General features: G+C 36.0%; 2 protein-coding genes across 5 annotated transcripts; one reads left to right on the forward strand and one right to left on the reverse strand.

The window, feature by feature from the left end:
• Positions 1-245: 245 nt before the first annotated feature.
• LOC140821202 (sterol 3-beta-glucosyltransferase UGT80A2-like) lies at positions 246-5030 on the reverse strand. Of its 4 annotated transcripts, none has more exons than XM_073181622.1 (7): positions 3199-3352; positions 2857-2968; positions 2012-2182; positions 1840-1903; positions 1607-1664; positions 1330-1507; positions 246-633 (listed from the first exon to the last, which is right to left on the reverse strand). In XM_073181622.1, exons 2-7 carry the CDS (start codon positions 2912-2914, stop codon positions 479-481), a joined length of 684 nt encoding a protein of 227 aa, XP_073037723.1. In that variant the 5' UTR covers positions 2915-2968; positions 3199-3352; the 3' UTR covers positions 246-478. The 4 variants fall into 4 exon arrangements, with proteins under 4 accessions (XP_073037723.1, XP_073037743.1, XP_073037730.1 ...); XM_073181629.1 differs by having other exon boundaries at positions 502-637; XM_073181642.1 differs by lacking the exon at positions 1330-1507 and having other exon boundaries at positions 246-637.
• Positions 5031-9113: 4083 nt separating this feature from the next.
• On the forward strand, positions 9114-10494 carry LOC140821221 (protein ASYMMETRIC LEAVES 2-like). The gene is made up of 2 exons (XM_073181657.1): positions 9114-9461; positions 9662-10494. The coding sequence occupies exon 2, from the start codon at positions 9760-9762 to the stop codon at positions 10381-10383; it is 624 nt and encodes a 207-aa protein (XP_073037758.1). The 5' UTR covers positions 9114-9461; positions 9662-9759; the 3' UTR covers positions 10384-10494.
• Positions 10495-20502: the final 10008 nt, after the last annotated feature.

Consider the following 20502-nt stretch of genomic DNA (forward strand, 5'->3'; position numbering starts at 1 on the left):
CCATTTTCAGAATATATATATTTGAAAAATAAAAGAATAAAATAAATACATAAGGGGAAAAAACTAAAAAAAAAATCTTTTCTTATATATATATATATATTTTTAAAAAAACTGTGAAAGTCATATGTTCTAACTTTCTAAATAAACGAGTATCCACATGAACACTATTTTGTTTTGTTTTTCAACAAAAAAAAAACATAAACTTCTGATGAGGGGTGCAAATGCACTCAGAATTAAATCCTTCTTTTTCTTGACATGTTTGATATTTTGTCCCAAAAAATCGCCTTCACGACTTCGACATTGAAAATGATATACATTACTATGTTACACATTAATCAAACATATGAACTAGCAACTTGTATGTTTTGTGACTACTACAGTTGTTTCTTTTCTTCCATACCCGCAAGTATGACAAAACTTACATGAAGAAGATGGAAGCAGCTTCAAGATTAAAATCTCGAACAACCAAAGCAGCGTTTTATAGAAAACACGCCAGATGAAGGACGTGGCTTTTCAGGCTCTGAACAATTATTTCAGTTTCCCAGACCACCCCAGCCTTTGTGATAATTCCCCGTTGTCCAGTAATTTCAAGAGCTCGAACAATTATTTCAGTCATCTTTTCAGGCTCCTCAACTGGCTGGAAAGATGCAAAAATCAGAATGAAACACAAAACATTAATTCACCAAAGATCCAAAAGTTGTGTTTTGGTTGTTTCTCTCATCTTGACAAATCGTTCTATGTGATCAGAGTATTGTAGAAAATCACTTGATGATGATATTTAATGCTCATTATTTATCATGGTAAAATCTTTTCCGGTAAGCTACAGAGACACCAGGAACTTACAAGACTTCCTAAACCAATGTAAATAGGCTTCTCTTTATCTTCAGGCCACTTCAAAAGCGATTCTGGAGGTTCGTAACTAGAGGCAAGATCCAAAATAAAAATCCCACTACAACGATTTTAGATCCCCAATCCGCAGGCAGATAAAAAATCCAATGCATCATTAACATAATGTGAGAGTCCATTGGTCTTGGCAAAGAAATGTTATTTACCATTCAATATTTACTCAAAATTTGCTCTAGCCATGTTCAAGGACTCAGTATCTCTTATGGCAGTACAAACATTTTATTACAAGAATGGAGACCATGTACCAAAAAATGCAACGCTAAAAATTCCAAAAGCAATTGTATCTCAGAGTCTAAACAATATTAATCCACAAGGATATTCGTCAGTCAAAACAAAATCATGCATGAAACTTGGAATATGGTTGAAAGCTATAATTTTATCAATTGATTTAATCCATCAAATTCAAAGGTCCAAAGAACTAACCTTTTGGTTTAGGAACAAGGTGGGGACTCCAAATATATCCATATGGCGTGACTGAAGAAGAGTTACAGGAAACACTCAAATAGGTCATGGGCCTTAGTTTTAGTTTCTTCTTTCTGAATTCATTTATCATGTCACGTATTCCCAGCCAGATAAATGCATCAACAATCTGATATGATAACTGTAATAGACAGCAACTTCTTAGAAATCAGATTCTAATATGACATCTTTCCAAAATTTCAGTCAAACCACAGGCACATAAGTGTTATTGTATGCTTACTTGATAACCAACTGGTTGCCTGACACGAGAAAGAGGATGTGGAAGCTCACTCGTTGGCCTGCAAGTTGTACATCAGAACATAAATCTTTTTGAAGATCTCAAGGTAAACAGAGATGTGGGAAATTTAGATTTTAGTTTCATTTTTTACGAAATTGACAGCATCAAGGAAGCTTGCAATATCCTCAAATCTACATTATTGTGGAAGATGCGTTGGAATGAAGGGTAACACTAACGTCCAAGGCATCGTAAAAAATATGTGCAGTGGTACTTTGAGTGCCTCAGCAACATGCGTATGTCCTGAACAAGGAGTCCAAACAATAAGATGATATCAATAGCAAAAGTTTCATAAGCTTTTTTGTTCAAACAAAAATAAAAATGAAAACTAGATAAAAATACTTATATTACCATATGCAGGTGGATTGGCAATTATGTAATCTACCTTGAATGAGATATTTGTATTAGGATCAGGATCAGTACATGCAGGAAGTAGGGAAAAGATTATCTTTTTAATTTGGCTCCACTGGAGATGTATTTCAGATGGTTCAGAAGATAAGAATCCTTTGTTCTTAACCATATCTACATAAGCATACAAGTGATGTTCATAGCCATTCCTTGAATTACAAAACTAACTCTTATGATGTGCAAATGTGGATAAGTAAAAATACCATAAGCTTTAACAAATTTGACACTGCACTAAAGCACAGATATCAAAGCTATTCAGTAGACTTGGGAATCATTTTTGTCACACCACATGTTGGAGATGTATTTCAAAAGGTCCAGATGGTACCTAACTTTTATTCTTAACCATATGTCCATATCTACAAAAGGCATACGCATGAAGGCACAGCCATTTTTCAAATTAAAAAATTAACACGTATGACAATGTATGCAAAGTTGACAAGCAACATACCATATGCTTTAACAAATTTGACAGTGTGATAGAGCACATATAGTGCAAGTTATTCTGCAGACTTGGGAGTGATTTTCGTAATACCCCACATCAGAAATATATTTTCTGAAATATGGGATGAGTAGAAGTATGATTTCGGCCATTTGGTTTAGTAAAAATACATTACAACATGATTAGCACAAAACTACTCCTCTAATGTGAAGTGCATTACTTGATGGAAGCTTTCACCATAAGAAAAGAAGCGGGTATATTGATTCATTCTAAAACTAAAGACTAATGGACGAAGACAGAAAATTGAAAATGTTCCAAGAGAAATGGGAAATTTTGATCCAGAACTCACAAGCAGCAAGTACTTTTGGGTCTCCGCCTAGAGGGTGAAATTCCAATCCAGCAGCCATAACAAATTCTTTAAAATTTGAGTGAGTGGCTAGTCTCACCCTGTGACCATCGTCCTGTCAAAAAGATAAACTAGTAAAAAATCAAGCCGTAGCAGCAAATTCCCTTTGCAAATGTTAGTATCAAATATTAATCAATTACAATTCACGTAAAATTCAAAACATCAACTATCACTCTAATCATAGAGAAAATGGCCCAAGACCAAAGTAAAAATTGGGAAAGGAATATTAGAAGACAGAGGGATGAATATGTTGGAGCATGCTTGATAAAACCAAAGTCCTCTTACCTGTAAGCATTTTCCAATAATTCTGTATCTTCAGTGATCACAATTTCTTTGATCACATGACCATCATATATTACTTCAGTACCAGAATTAGAACATTGTGGTTTAATATTTTCTCCAACATCAAATTGTACAGTTCCATCATCTTGAATGGTGGCTATTCGCTTCACCGGTTTAAGCTGTCAAAAGCAGGCCAAACATATTAGCTTAGAGACTGAGTCTTGTACTTCAGAATTATTTTCCAAATAAACATTACACAGGAACACTAAATAATATTGATTAAGGGAACGAACAGGCAAGCAGATCATCTCGCAGCTAACCTTCTTCTTAGGAGGGAAATTTTCATTTAAAATCTTTATTGGCAACACACCACGAGAGTGATTTATTTTCTCAATCGCGGTAAGCTGACTTGAGGTAGGATCCAACATGCCTTCTGGTGACTGTTCCATAAATTTGAAATTCTCTCCTAGAAGGTTCCTGTCAACAGATTCTAAGCAGTGCGGATCAGACTTAATGCAGCATAAAACATCATTACATAACTGATATCCTGAAACTAAAAGAGCAAAAACGATATCTAAAAAAATCAATAACTCGAATAATAAACCATCAGAGGTTGCCAGAAATTCAAAGAGCCATAATTTCTACAAATTAGCCTTATTAAATGATTGAGAATAAGGGAAATATAGATTGACTGAAACCTAGCCTTTATTTTTACAGTCTTAATCACTATTTAAAGTGACAAATCAGCTAATGAAAAAATCAAAGCATTTGTTAAACATAGGTTTTGAAAATTAACAGCAACTTGGATAGCATGAAACTTTTTTATTATATTATAAAAGTTATGGAGTCGTTATCAGTCATCAGGATTCTTGATCACAATGGAGATTTAGACTTCTAAAGCCCGATTGCACGTATTGTCAAGGTGGCATTATTCAGTTTAGCTGCATAAGGACATTGATGCAGTCTATTTGTTTATTCGTATTTATCAAATTCACCGATATCAACATGAGTGTACTCGCCGCTTATACCATCTTGCGCTTTTAACGGGTTTGCCTGTGAACACAAAAATGGCCAGTTAGCTCATTCTTTGGTGCAATGGTACATCGACCTCTAGCTGTATTCTCCAAATGCCGGTGTATCAGTTGCTCCCATTATCTTCAATCTTGTGTTTCAGCCTTCGTCCTGATATACACATTATATGACTAATGTAGTAGAAGGTTAGAAACCACGTTTCCAATGCTCTGAGCTCATGGGATCTGCGGCAATAATAAGTACAAGGTAGAATTTGTGATGCATCATGCTGGATATTCAAGTAGTACACATATATGTTGATCGGTTTTGGGTAACAAAAGCTCAAATAATATTAATTTCATTGAGTAAAATATGAATAGGATTGCGCCCCAAATCCTGGTATCTTATTGGAAAAAGAGTCTCGTCTCTGTCTTAAAAAAGACCAAACGCTAAAACGCGTACTAGAAGATGATTACCTGTGGTGCTGGAACCGAGATCGTCGCGAGAAATCCCATTTACGCCCTCACTGGTTCCTGATTCTTCTACACTACCCTTACCATCACCATTTTCTCGTTCAACCTCGACCTCAAAATCTACAGGAACCTCTCCCATTACACCTATGGAATCAAATAAAGAAACCCAAGTGAAAAGAATAATTTTTTAAACCGTGGATCACTTTTTTCACATTAATCACAAGCCAAGAATTCCAGGCAAGAGGAATTAAAAATTACACTCATGCATGCAAGCCCGCTGCTTCATCTGAAAGCAAACAAATAGGAGAAAAAAAGAAGAAGAAGAATCGAGTCGTGTTCACCGAAATGTCATACCCATAAAATATTTATTTACTTTTTAAATTTTGAAATATTTCTTAAAACAAAAAAAAAATTGATTTCATAAATTATAATTATAACGATATGAAATATCAACATCATATTACAATAATTTATATAAATTAAGTCATTTTAAACGTATACGTAAAAACAATTTGGTGAATATGGGCCCGGAATTACATAAGGGGACTTGAATATAAGAAGTTTTGGGCTATGTACTTGGAAGTAGATGATGTAAGTGAAGTGATAGCGAAACCAAGGCCCAATTCATTTTTCTCTAAATTTTATCAGCATCTTTAATAATAATTAGTACACCGACGCAACTTGTATAATATTTCTTTTATAATTTATTTGATTTATATTTAAATAAGAATCAAAATATAATTATAAAAAAATAATGATGGATTATACTGCAATTTTTTGATAGAAAACAATTTTGATGAATTTGTCCATAATGAAAGGACAAAAATAGATATATTTTTTGGTGTTCTTCCTTCGAGATTTCTATCATATCCTCAATTTTTATAAAATAGAACACACACACACACACACACATATATATATATCAGTTTTGATATGCTGCACACCTACAGTGCACACCTATGTGAGCATCGATGATGTGTCACTCACCCATTGGATGTGATGAAACATATATATATATATATATATATATATATATATATATATATATATATATTATATTTTATAAAAATGGAGGATATGATAGAAACCTCAAATGAAGAACACCAAAATATGTATATTCATAAAAATTCGTGAGACCGCCTCACAAAGAATTACTCATGGTGGAATCGAAGATAAAGAAGATATTTTACCATGTATCGAATGCACATAATAGGTAGTTATAAATTTATTCAAATTCCAAATTCTCATGAAAAATACTATAAATAATATCATTTTACATACCGTACTAAAATTGTTTCTGAAAAAATTTAGGCAAAAACTTTTGTGAGACAGTTTCACGGGTCGTATTTATGAGACAGATCTCTTATTTGGGTCATCCATGAAAAATTATTACTTTTTATGCTAAGATTATTACTTTTTATTGTGAATATGGGTAGGGTTAACCCGTCTCACAGATTAAGATCCGTGAGACGATCTCACATGAGAATCACTCAAAATTTAATATATTTGACTTATCATAAATAAATGGATAAAAATTATTTAATGGTTATTTGACATAAAATATTTTTGTTAATCGATCGAAGACATGATCATGCACCAACAACCACTCTAATATATTATGTGCGGGTCTTCAACACACATATCTTATGGATTTATACTTGTGATACAGATCGACTTAATTCGTACATACAGTAAAAAATAATATGTTTGTCATAAAATATAATATTTTTAATTCAAATCATCATATATTACTCAATATAATTTTAACATAAAAGTAATAGTTTTCACTAAAATCAATATAGATTAAACAATATTTCTTCAAAATATAACTGGGGTAAATAATTTTTTTGCATTGAAAAATAATATTTTGACATAAAAAGTATTATTTTCATTGGTCGGGTTGAATCGGATATCCGACCCACAAAATTGAATGCCGACCGACCGACCGCCCGCCCGTCGCCAGCCACCACACCGCCGCCGCCGTCGAAGTTGATAGGCAATTTTTGTCAATTCATCAAAAGATTCTTAATTATCTCATTTTTAACAATCATACCAAACATAATATTATTTTATTATGATATATTATATTTCTACTTCAATCATTCTTTTTATCATTTATCTCTTAATCATTTCATAATTTTATCTTCCAACCGCACGCACGTAGCCTTAATGTTATAATTAACTTAATAACGTTAACAAAACTACAGTGCGATTTTCCAGAATTTAACGTCGCAACTTTTAGATTAAATTTGCCTATATGAACCAACGAGTAGTTCAGACACATGCACACATGTTCAAGCTTTGAATTTATTGCACACTAGCTACAATACCTGAAGACGTTAGCTCGCAACCAGAACCTGCAATCAATGCCATAGAAAGGCGATTTTGGGACAGAGAACTCGAAAGACACAACACACCAGGTGTCTACCTGCGTGTACTTGAGTTACGTTCGAATGCTCCGCACGAGCATCGAGCATAAGACATGAGTTTGAACTCATGTCAAGAGAGTCGTCGAGCTCGAGTCTAGCTGCTCGACCGATGACATTGATATATATATATATATATATATATATATATATATATATATATATATATATATATATATATATATATATATATATATATATATATACCAATCAATGACCACAATTTATTTAAAAGAGGATATATATATATTCTTCCAATACTTAATCGAAATTAACAAATTAAGTTCATGATCTCAAATTTAAACATTTACATCAAAACATCAATAATTAAAGTTGGATTTATCAAATTCAAGCCTATATCAACAATTTTTTTGTGGGAATGGAGGAAATTAAAATTATAAGAGGATATATATGTCTATATATATAAAGTGAAATAATTATTGGGATATACATGTCTATATATATAGAGTAAGTCTCATGTGAGACCGTCTCACGGATCACAATCTGTGAGACGGGTCAACCCGACCCATATTCACATTAAAAAGTAATACTCTTAGTATAAAATGTAATACCTTTTCATGGATTATCCAAATAAAGATCCGTCTCACAAAATACAACCCGTGAGACCGTCTCACACAAGTTTTTGCCATATATATATTAAAATTATAAGAGGATATATACGTCTATATATATATATATAAAGTGAAATAATTGTAAGACAGACATAGTGATATATATATATATATATGTCATGTTAAGACAATAGACAGATCCATCTCAAATCTCTGTGCTCTGAAATATTGTAAGACAGTCATAGTGATTATACCTTATACCCCCTACCCCACCCCAGCCAATACTGCACGTACACCAATAATTATTCCACTTTATTTTGCTTCTTGCTTCTTCAAAGAAAATATGAACTCAATCAAGAACAAGAAACAAACAAAAACACACAAAACTGCGTGAGTTTCAGTTAGCTTTTCTTTGCTAGCCGATAGCCATGTCCCTTCATTTTTATCTCCGTTCCCGTAGCCTTTGGTTTTGGGGAACATTCCTTTACCTATATATATGTGTGTGTGTGTGTGTGTGTGTGTGTGTGATAGTACATAAGAACATACATATGTACATATCTCTTCACGAAACAAGGGTCTTCCTTTTCTTCCGCGGCGCCTTTCTTTTCACCATCTTTATATATGCATATATATTTTTGTTACACTGTGAGCGAAAAGATTGCACCTACAAGAAGACCCTTTTGCATGATTCTTGAAAAAGGCCACAAAGTATTATTCGGAGGGTAAAATGACTAAATCATTGGACGGATAAGTACAATGAAAAGTTCACAGAATCATCGATGCTAATTCTTTCTGTCTTATGGACAGGGAAAAGATAAATAAATTAAAGAGGGTTCATCAAAAAGAGAGAGCTGGGAAAAAGGCAATATCCAAACTTGGACTTTGATCTATTGATTTGTCAAACCAGAAAAAATATTAGTATAATATAGTAATGTATGACTTCAGAAATCGAGGCACTTTAAATATGGATTATCAAACTATAAGAGGAAGAGAATTACAGGCCTATTTTACTAACTTTTATCCTGTCAAGGTATATCCATTTTCTTGATTTGTTTTTTCACAGAATTCTCACACAATTTGTTGTTGTTCTTTTATTATTATTATTTTTTTGGTATGTGATTACTATTAATAATTCGAAATAGTGAACAGCTGGCTCTCTCAAAAGTCTCATTTTTACTGGTGAGTGAAGTAATCTTTCCTTCTCTCTCCACTTACTTTATGAATATTTGTCCCTCGCTAACATGAAAGAAAGAATGAATTCTAAGCAAGGGCAAATGAAAATCTCAACTTTCACGAGGTCCCGTTCAAATATCCCCTTTTCCCTTTATTTTTAAATGGAAGAAATACTCTAAAAAATGTAATAAAAGGGAACTGATTTTTTTACTTTATTTTTGCTCGCATACAAGATTTCTTGCTTAAAATACATTTAAAAAATGGAGGGTGAAATCAGTTCTTATGTCACAGTCAATCTTATATATTATATAAAAGATATATTTATTCTAGTGAAATATCCTATATTTTTCTCTTTACAAAAGCTAAACAAGAAAATTATTAGGGTTTGTTTCCATGATTATTTGAGGTCTCGAAAATCTTGAATGTAATACGATTGTCTGTGTGTTTAACAGCTCATGTTCATTCATATTTCCTCACTGTTACACAGCTAAGACCCAAAAATTCAAAATATTCTCATATAAAATAGCCACCAGACATCATCAATATCATAGAAGAAAGAATTTTCTCAAATAGATTTGACAGATCCTACGGAGGAGGAGTATAAACAGCAGGTATATGTATATATCTCAAACATCCATTTTCCTGATTTAGTCAGATTCGTTTCTTTTCCCTATATTTTTTTTGATCTTCATACTTTCAATCAACTTTATGGCTGATTGTTTCTATAAAGTTGTAATGATTTCTTTTTTTCCTCATACAATGATTTCTGCATAAAATTTTGGCAACCTATTCTTATTCGTTTTCACTGTAGATTACCAGTTCTTGAACATATGATAAGTATCATGATCTTGATTTCGAAATAATCTAGCGATATCTCAGCGAGTATTTTCATCAAGAATTCGTACAAAGATGTTGATGGCTTCTTCATCGTACTCTCCATGTGCCGCATGCAAGTTCCTCCGTCGAAAATGCCTGCCAGAGTGCGTTTTCGCACCGTACTTCCCACCGGATCAGCAGCAAAAATTCACCAGCGTGCACAAAGTCTTCGGCGCTAGCAACGTCACCAAGCTACTCAACGAGCTGCAGCCGCACCAGCGTGAAGATGCCGTCAATTCACTGGCATACGAAGCCGATATGCGGCTCCGAGACCCCGTCTACGGATGCGTCGGCGTAATCTCTATCCTCCAGCACCAGCTCCGCCAGCTCCAAATCGATCTCTCCTTCGCCAAATCTGAGCTCTCCAAGTACCAGAACCCCCTCAACAGCGGCTTCATCCATCACCACCACCAGCAGATCAACATACTCGGCGGCGGACTGACTGCAGCGATGGATTTACAGCACCAGTTCTTTCCCAGCATCCATCAACAGCAGCAGCAGCAGCAGCAGCAGCAGGCGGGTATTAGTGGGTATGATGCGAGTAGCTATCTTGCCATGAATATGTCTGCCGGTATTGGACAGTTGAGTGGGTATCAGCAGGCGAGGGCTGCCGGGACGGCGGCGGATGGGCGACGGACGCCTGCGGAGCCGTCCTAGGGTTATTGTGTCTGGTTTTTATATTATTATTTATTTAGTTAATTAAAAGGTAAAAAAAACTACATGAATTGAATCTACATTTGTGATGTCACTGATGTATTTGTGATAAATACTTGCACCTACACTCTTATTAATATCTTGTCATTATTTCTTTATTCAAAGATTAATCTCCTCTAAAAACAACACAAAATTTTTTACAAGACGTTATAATAAGTTAATTTTATAAAACGGATTCCGTTGTTAATTAGATTAATATCGGCTTTTGATTAATTAGTTTTATATAATGCATGATTGTACTAGCTCTAAAAACTATAATCGACATTAATTGTATGTTGATTTCAAATTCAACGTTAATTTAAACTTCAGATCATGCAGGTACATAACATCATTTCTTTTGTCAAAGATTAATCTTTCATATTTGAAACAATTAATTCATCACCTCTTATTTTTTCATCAACCTAGCTCTTTTTGGTGAAAAATTATGTTATCATTATCGACGGATTTCAAATTCAACTACAAGTATAACTTAAGATCCATAGTACAAGATTAATCTTCATATTTGAAATCAATTAATCGGTCGCCTTTTTTTTTCATTAGCCTCATTTATGGGGAAATATGTTTTCCTTTCCATTGTTAATTATTAATATCTGTTTCCGTTGTTGCTTAGAATAATATCCGTTTTTTCTGTTAATTAGATTTATATAGATCTAATTACAGTTGTCCTCGTTCTAAAAACTAATTATATATAATTGTACTCGATCTAAAAACTATAATAGACATTAACTATACGTGGATTTCAAATTCAACGTTAATTTCAACTTTAGATCATGCGCATAACATCATTTCTTTTGTCAAAGATTAATCTTCATATTTGAAAGCAAGTAATTAATCACCTCTTATTTTTTCATCAACCTAGCTCTTTTGGTGAAAAAATTTATGTTCTAACTATCGGTGGATTTCAAATTCAACGGTAACTATAACTTAAGATCGATAGTACATAACGACATCATTTTTTTGTCAACGATTAATCTCTATATTTGAAATCAATTAAATCATTGTCTTTTTTTATTAGCCTCTTTTGGAGAAAAATCGGTTTTCCTTTCCATTTTTAATTATATTAATATTCCTTTTCCGACGTTGCTTAGATTGACTTTCGTTTTCCGTTAATTAGATTAATATAGATCTAATTACGATTGTCCTCGCTCTAGAAACTAATTAATATGATTGTACTCGATCTAAAAACTATAATAAACATTAATTGTACGTGGATTTAATTTCAACTTTAGATCATGTGCATAACATCATTTCTTTTGTCAAAGATTATTCTTGATATTTGAAAGCAAGTAATTAATCACCTCTTATTTTTCATCAGCCTAGCTCTTTTGGTGAAAAAAAATATGTTCGGATCATCGGTGGATTTCAAACTCAACAGTAACTATAACTTAAGATCGATAGTACATAACGACATCATTTTTTTTGTCAAAGATTGATCTCTATATCTGAAATCAATTAATTCATTGCCTTTTTTTCATTAGCCTCTTTTGGGAGAAAAATCTGGTTTCCTTTCCGTTGTTAATTATATTAATATCTGTTTCCGACGTTGCTTAGATTAACTTTCGTTTTCCGTTAATTAGATTAATGGAGATCTAATTACGGTTGTCCTCGCTCTAGAAACTACTTATATATGATTACAACCTTAGATCGATTGAATCGAATGCATGATTATTGATACTCACTTTGCTTATACCTCGATTTTAATATTAATTATGGGAATATTGGATACATCATTATACTAAAAATTAATTTCATTAACATAAGCTCGTACGTTCTTTTAAGACCCAAGAAGGTAGAGAATAATTTTTTGTCAAAAAAATCCAATAATTTAATAAGAAATTATGGTCGATGGACACAGTATGTGTTTGCACAATATTTGGTGTTGCGGGCGTGCCAGGTGCGAAAATGTACCGATGTGTGAAAATGATAAAAATCTAACTTCTAAAAATTCAAACGACGTGAATTCTAAATTCGACCGTCAGTTCTAGTCTCCTAAAACAACTATAACGCCATAACGAATAAAAACTATTGGAATTTGATGAAAATAAACCCCTGACATAATTTGTATCAACAAATCAGTAGGAAATTACAAAACACAACAATATATTAAAGAAAGCTGATGAAATCTAGACGAAGAATGCTAGGAATATGCTAGAAATCTTAAAAACTATCGCTTGAAGATTGAATTTTTTGCAGAGAGCTTTTTTGCAGAATTTTGTTTGTGTAGAGTTGTGTTTTTTTTGTTTGCCGATTCCTCCATTTTCTTTACTGTGCGGTGCGGTGCGGTGCGGTTCCTTCCACTCCCCCATGACTCACGATCTTTTCCCATTTTCTCCAACGATCTCCTCCTCTCTCCACGATCTCTTGGACGTTATCTGCTTATTTAAATACACTAATGGGCTTCTTCTTTTTCTCTATCAATTTAAATTTTTGGGCTTAGACAATTAGTTGGGCTCAATTTAATTTTTGGTGCAAACAAATGCCCCCCGCAAGCATTGGCCCATCGGGCCAAAATGCTTGTGTATGAGCCCAATTTTAATTGTACTTGTAGCGGCCCGTGATTTTATTTGTATGTGAGTTGGGCTTATGATAGTGGGCTGAATAACCCAAGCCCATTCACAATTGGATTTCAAGCCACTGTCTCTTGGTTTTCTTCATTCCCGCTTTCTTCATTCTCCAGATTCAAAACTTCCTATCCCACTTTCTTCAACCTCTCTGCCTCTCCTTTGTCCGATTACTCTCGTTGCCGCTGGAAGATCGCTGCCCTTAGAGCTTGCTCGCATTTCCTTCGCCGGCGTTTCTCCTACTCCATCTTGCATAATCCCACACCTCACTTTCTTCATTCAATTTCTAGATTTTAAAATCTGGCCACAACCCCTCTTCACCATTGTGCCTTCATGGTGTTTGTGAATTTGCTCAATGAGAAATACATTAAAATTTTGTTGTTTTCATTCTCGGCTAGACAGACTCCCCAACCGTCGTGGCTCCCCGGTTCACCACAGCTTCTAACGGAATCTGCTCGCCCTGCAAGAGCGAACACTACTATCTTCTCGAGCCATGGTTTTGCGGCTACCACGACCTTACAAGATTTTCCTTCGGTTGTTTCTCCTTCTTCTACAGCTATTGGTAATCTTTCTCCATTTTTCTCGAGTACTATGTGATGCTATTCTTCCTTGAAATTTCTTGCTGTCTTGATTGGAGTAGACTCTTTATTTCTTTCTGCTTTGCATTATTAACCCTGAGGCACTTTGACTCTCCTGGAGAAATTTGAGGGAATGACGACTGGTTTGCCACAATATTGATCACTGCCATGTTACTCTATGTTATTTCCATGTTGGCTCCTTGTAGATGTTTACATGCCACTGCCTTTGTTTCTTTTCTAGTATCGAGTTCCTGTGGGGAGTTGGGTGGTTTTGTGTACCCCACCGACAAACAACTGATTCAAGCCATGTGTTGGCATAACTCCCCGCTAGATCACTGACTCTCTTGTTCAATGAACGTGCATATGGCCATGAATTGGTAGCCAAGAGGTAACTCTAATATTTTCTTTGTGTGTTGCATATCACTTGGGTCACATTCCCCATACCCAAGCAGCCATTTGCATGCATTGCACTTCAGTTGGACCCCTTTCCCGCATACACGTTTATTTACTGTTCTTGCATGCGGTGATTCCGCCTTTGAGTTGTTGACTGTTGGTTTGGTGTTGTGGTTGTTGGGTGACGGATGTGGAACGAAGGTGGATTTGTACGGGGTGTTGTGTATTGGATGTTGGGAATGGGTTTTCTATTCGTTTTTAATCCACTTAACCCACTTCACTTCAATATTTTCAATCAAAACCATATGTTGGCTTAAAACTCCCCGATCGCAATTATTTCCTCCCCTGGTTCCCTATCGAAACAAAATGAATCCAATATGATAAAAGTGGCCTACTGGCCAACTTCATTTGATCATAACCAACAGATATTTTCATTGGTGGCCCTAAGGCCTACTTCAAATCAAGTCTTACAATAGAGAACTAAACACATACAAAAATGGCTAGTTAGCCTATTTTCATACCAAAGTCCGCTTCTGGGTCCTCTTGTGGCTCGCATAGCGCCCTTGTTCTTTTATGTTCTTCTTTTATTATTCGTTGTTCCGCTCGGTGAGCTCAACTACCCGCTCAGTGTGGTCTTTCTTGCCATATTCTAAGTGGCCTAAAGACCTACTTCACGAGCCTGTCATTGCACATGCAATCAATCATTTATACGGTGGCTGTATAGCCTACCTTATCAATGATTCCTCGTAACATAAGAATAATAAAAACATCAATCAAATTTACGTAAAAGTGGCCATAAGGCCAACTCCCCACATACTTAACTTCCTTTCAAGTAGCACGAAAGCTACTGTGGCCCTGAAAGTGGCTATAGAGTCCACTTTGTTATCCATATTTCACAATATGTAAGTAATAAAGAACATAGGCATACCAAAGTAGCTCCAAAGGTCAACTCCCTGCTTAATATCAGCCTCTCTGTTTGCTTTTATTTCCTTACCTGACTCCCTAATGAAACAAGATACCTCCAAAATGATGAAAATGGTCTGCTGGACGATTTTCATTTTATCAGTTTCTTTATTGAATCATAAACAATGGATATTTACATCAGTGGCCCCGAGGCTCACATCATATGACGTCTCGAAATAACGAACTACACGTATACAAAAGTGGCCAGTAAACCTACTCTTATATTAAAGCAAAACTTCCATACTCTTCTGTTGTTTGCACAGTGTTCACATTCTGCTCTTTTATTTCTTCATTCATCGTTGTTGCCTCGTTTGGTGAGCTTTAACTCCTCATTCTCCGGAACTCTTTCCAGCCATGTTTTGGTGGTATGAAATCTCATCCCATGTAATTTCCTTCCAACCAGAATGAAAGCTACTAAGAACTCGGATTTTAATTATTCGAAACAATGCCAAAGTGGCCTCAAATGCCAACTCCCCGCTGGATATTAGCCTTTCTGTTCTCTTTACTCACTCCCTTAACAAGCTGATCAAATCTTGCTTAATTCCTTCTTCCAGCAATGTGCTCACATATACCATATTAGGATCATCAAATTCTCTTAAGTTGATCTCTTCCAACGGGTCTTGCACTTCGTGTTGGCCATCTTCCATTTGAGATGGCGCCATCAACAATTCATCAACTTGGAGTTCATCCTCCTCGTATTCCTCTTCGTGGACAACCTCGGTTCCATAGGTGTCCCATGCTTCCTCTCCCACTACTTTGTCCAGTACTTGCTGCACATGCGCCTTCCATATAGAGGTTGCAGCTACCTCTCTTTCTTTCTGTTTCAAATCAACCATCAATCTCCTCAATCAGCGGCTGAATTATCGGCCTAGACGGCACGATAACAGTAGGTTTGAGGATTCTTTCCAACACCGAGCTTGGAGTTGGTGTTTGCATGTACAACGGATTTTCTTTCTTGCTGTTGCTACGAATTTTGATAGGCCCAAAATCCCCATTGTAATATCTGGCCTCCACTGCACTTGCACTTGTTTGAAAGGGCTGTCCATCCGCTTCTACGACCTCCACGTCATCCCCTTTCCAAAATAACAAAAGCTGGTGCATTGAGGATGGTATGCACTGGTTTGCATGGATCCAATCTCTGCCTAACAACGCTTGGAAGTTGGCGGAGGAGTTTACCACGAAAAATGCACATAAAGATGACATACTCCCCACAGTAACATCAGCGGGGAATACCCCAATGGTTTTGGTAGTTTCCCCTGTAAATGCAGCAACCGAAACTTCCGAAGGAATCAAGTCTTCTTCATTTTTGCCGAGACTTTTCAACATTCTTACCGGAAGAACATTCACAGCTGAGCCATTGTCAATCAAGACCCTAGACACTGGTTTCCCATTGACATGGGCCTTGATGTACAATGGCCTGATGTGCTTGGTCATGGCCGGTGTAGGCTTCTCAAGTATCACCTGTTGGGGCTTATTTGGGTGGCCCTGCTTGATAATCACTCTTGAACTCCCTTCAGGGAGTTTATTTGCATGCTCTTTCTTTTGCACTGATTCTTGGGACATCAACTCCCCATCCTCTTCTTCCATCATCTTAAATCTCTGAGGTAGTATCACTACTCCTGTGGCACAATCCACAGTGATGTGAAACTCTCCAACGTAAAAATTGATTGTTTTTTCTCTTTGATCGTCCTCCTCACTTAACAGATCGTCATCAGCGTCTACTAACTTATCCTCAGTAGCCGATCTTCCAAACTTGGATTTACTCCCCACCTGATCTCTGATGACTGGACTATCAATTGTGGGTTTTTTTCTCAATTTAGCTGACTCTTCTCTCCTTGCAATAGCTCTTTCTCTCAATAGCCGTCTCTTTTGAGTCCTAGTCGGTGGCCTAGGGAACGTTTTGTGTTGGGCCATCCTCCAAGACTCACTGAACTCCCCTCTAGTTGGAAGGACGTATCTGGGCCTTTCTCTCCTGCTCTCAATCATTTTTCCTTTTGATATTTCATCCACACGCCACTCTCTATCTTGGTCAGCTGACTTTTTGTTGATTTCCATCTGTCGCGGCTCTACTCCATATGTATCTCTCTTGTTCGAGTATCTTTGGTATTGATTGCAAGATGACTCCCCTCTGAACCCTTGATTCTCATGCACTGGTCTCTCGAAGAAATGTTGGTTCCTCGGCCGATAGGCCGCGGATTCACCAATATTTCTAGGGAAATGCTGTTGAACTGTTCTTACTCGATCAGTACTATTCCTTCCATTAGCTTCAAACAGTTGACCCTTTGGGATCCAACATTTCTTAATTATTAGGTCTTTCACTGCAAAGGATCGGCTTCTTTTCTCCTTGAGAAGATTCTTCAAATCTGTCACATTCACATGAACAGAAGCTACTGGGAGAAAAGAATCATCATCCACTGCCATGGAATCATGTTTGTTAGGGAACTTCAAGATTCCATGGTTAATTCTGTCCTGCAAAATATTTTTGAAAGCCCAACACAATTTAGTGGAATGATTATATGAGTCATGATACTTACAGTATTCTTGACTTTTCAAATCGTCTTTAGCAGGCATTTGATGATCGGGTGGAAAAGTGATGAATTTTTCTTTAACCAGAAAATCAAATATGTCGTCTGTCTTGGAAACATCAAATGTGTACTGCATGTCCTTAGGAGGTTGGGTGGTGCTCTTCCTATCTGACTCTGTGGATTTTCTCTTGAGTAAAGGGACTATGCACGAGCCGTTCGATCGAATCTCGGCCAGGGCAATCTCTTCTACCTCTTGGTAATAAGAGCTCACTATTGTTTTCTTCTTAGCCGACTCCTCTGTCAATAGTTCCTCGTACTCCCCAACCTTTGCTGCAAGTTCAAAAAAATCTCTGAATTTCATACCTTGAAACTTCTTCTGGAGCTCAAAGTCTAGCCCCTTTTGGGCTATTTTGACAAACTCAGTCTCTGGCAGAAACACCTTGCACATGTTCTTTATTTTCTTAAACCTATCAATGAACATATCAATTGTTTCTTCTTTCTTCTGAGACATCCTTGACAAATCAGCGATGCACACCTCATGCTCAGTTCGGTAAAACTGAGTATGGAATTTCTTCTCCATATCTCGCCAACTTAAGATTGAGTTTCGGGGAAGTGTGGCATACCACGAAAATGCTGTGCCAGTAAGGGTATTTGGGAACAATCTCAGCTTCAAATTAGTAAAGTTTTCCAAGTTTTCCAGCTCCCCACACCTTATAGTGAACCTTGCAATGTGTTCAAGGCTAGATTGACTATTTTCTCCAGAAAATAGGCTGAAATCTGGTACCTTGTAACCTTTGGGAAATGGATTGTTGACATCTACGTAGTCGGGGTATGGCTTGAGAAATTTTGGGCGGCCAATTTGTCTCAAGGCCGGCCCATATAGCTCTTGAATAGTTTCTCTCACCACATCATGATCGATCACTGCTGCATTTCTGTTGGGGAGCAGATGGTGATAATAGTTTGCCCCCCGAGTCTGAGCCCCTGTACTGTAACCAGCATTCCATCCTTGAAAACTTCCATCAACTCCCTGATAACCCAAGTGTAGTATATCATCATACATTCTTGGTTGATACAAAGGATTAGTAATCGCATGGACTTGGTTAGCAGGTTGTTTCGAACTCCCCACTCCATCTGTACGTGGATATGGCCGAACTCTTCCACCTAAAGTTTCCTCCCTGTTATGTGAAGGCGTGTACCTTTCTTCCTGTTGGTTTGGGGGTGCGAACTCTGGGCGGCGAGCATCGCCAGCCTTTGAATGACCCGCTCCCTGGTTGAGTTCAGTGAATTGATTACTTCCCTGGACTTGTTTGCTTCCTTGGTTCTCTTCTTTTTTATTTACATTCTGCTCTTTGTTGGCTGACTGGTTCGGTTTACCCAATACTGACTTTAAGCAATCAGACACAGCCTTGGACAATGCTTGTGATATTTCATCAATTTTCATCGCAATCAACTCTTCAACCAAACGGTTTGAAATATGAGCGTACACCTCTGGAACATTATTTGGATGCAAATCCAACTCCCGGGTCGGTTCTTCAGCAGCCGACTGTTCGGTCAGCGGAGCGTGAACCTCTTCCTTGCTTGGTTGAGACTCCCCATCTCCTGGATTGACGTTTTCTTTCCTTCTTGGCGGCATAGTGAGGGTCCCACCGGGCGTGCCAAAGCACAATATTTGGTGTTGCGGGCGTGCCAGGTGCGAAAATGCACCGATGTGTGAAAATGATAAAAATCTAACTTCTAAAAATTCAAACGACGTGAATTCTAAATTCGACCGTCAGTTCTAGTCTCCTAAAACAACTATAACGCCATAACGAATAAAAACTATTGGAATTTGATGAAAATAAACCCCTGACATAATTTGTATCAACAAATCAGTAGGAAATTACAAAACACAACAATATATTAAAGAAAGCTGATGAAATCTAGACGAAGAATGCTAGGAATATGCTAGAAATCTTAAAAACTATCGCGTGAAGATTGAATTTTTTGCAGAGAGCTTTTTTGCAGAATTTTGTCTGTGTAGAGTTGTGTTTTTTTTGTTTGCCGATTCCTCCATTTTCTTTACTGTGCGGTGCGGTGCGGTGCGGTTCCTTCCACTCCCCCATGACTCACGATCTTTTCCCATTTTCTCCAACGATCTCCTCCTCTCTCCACGATCTCTTGGACGTTATCTGCTTATTTAAATACACTAATGGGCTTCTTCTTTTTCTCTATCAATTTAAATTTTTGGGCTTAGACAATTAGTTGGGCTCAATTTAATTTTTGGTGCAAACAGTATGTGTTTTGTTTTATTAAAGAGCTATCATTTATGTACGAATTTCAACATAATATTGTAATTAAACAACCCAAATTTGCGAAAACTTGGAGATCAAAATTATATAGAAACAAATATATGGCTAATATTATATTTTTCCTATTTTTTATTATAATGCTTAGAACTTAATACAATTAATTATTATTATTATTTAGATAACTATGAAGATTGATACCTAGCAAATTTGATAATAATAAATATCTTATTAGATAATCTCACATATCTATATCCGTAAGATGAACCGATTAAATTTATGTATTCAATTAAAAGTAATACGTTTGACACAAAAAATGATACTTTTTAACAAGTCAGATCAAATATTCATATGACAAAGTTGACTCGTGAGACCGTCGCGAATTGGTATTTGCAAAGTATATTAATCCAGATGTATGATCCATATCAATTTCAGTATTTAATAATATATATATATATATATATATATATATATATATATATATATATATATATATATATATATTATGTGAGACGAATCTTTTATTTGGGTCATCCATGAAAAAATATTACTTTTTATTCTAAGAGTATTATTTTTTATTGTGAATGCCGGTAGTATTGACATGTCTTACAGATAAAGATTTGTGATAGCGTCTCACAAGAGACCTATTCATGAATAATTATGCGTTGTGGGTTTTTTATTAAGATAAATAGACATTATCTGTTTATGGGTCACGGTCCCTAGTCACATGGCATCATGTTCCATATTCTCTTTCCGA

Source organism: Primulina eburnea, chromosome 2 (genome assembly GCF_022965805.1).
Source record: "Primulina eburnea isolate SZY01 chromosome 2, ASM2296580v1, whole genome shotgun sequence".
NCBI lineage: Eukaryota > Viridiplantae > Streptophyta > Magnoliopsida > Lamiales > Gesneriaceae > Primulina > Primulina eburnea.

Excerpts from the sequence above, each read along its gene's own strand:
- LOC140821221 (XM_073181657.1), top strand. The coding sequence starts at position 9,760 with ATGTTGATGGCTTCTTCATCGTACTCTCCATGTGCCGCATGCAAGTTC.
- LOC140821202 (XM_073181622.1), bottom strand. The coding sequence starts at position 2,914 with ATGGCTGCTGGATTGGAATTTCACCCTCTAGGCGGAGACCCAAAAGTA. Across the intron at positions 1,904-2,011 it reads TGCCAATCCACCTGCATATG|GACATACGCATGTTGCTGAG; the intron begins GTAATATAAGTA and ends CTCCTTGTTCAG. Across the intron at positions 634-1,329 it reads CCTTGTTCCTAAACCAAAAG|TTGAGGAGCCTGAAAAGATG; the intron begins GTTAGTTCTTTG and ends CTTTCCAGCCAG.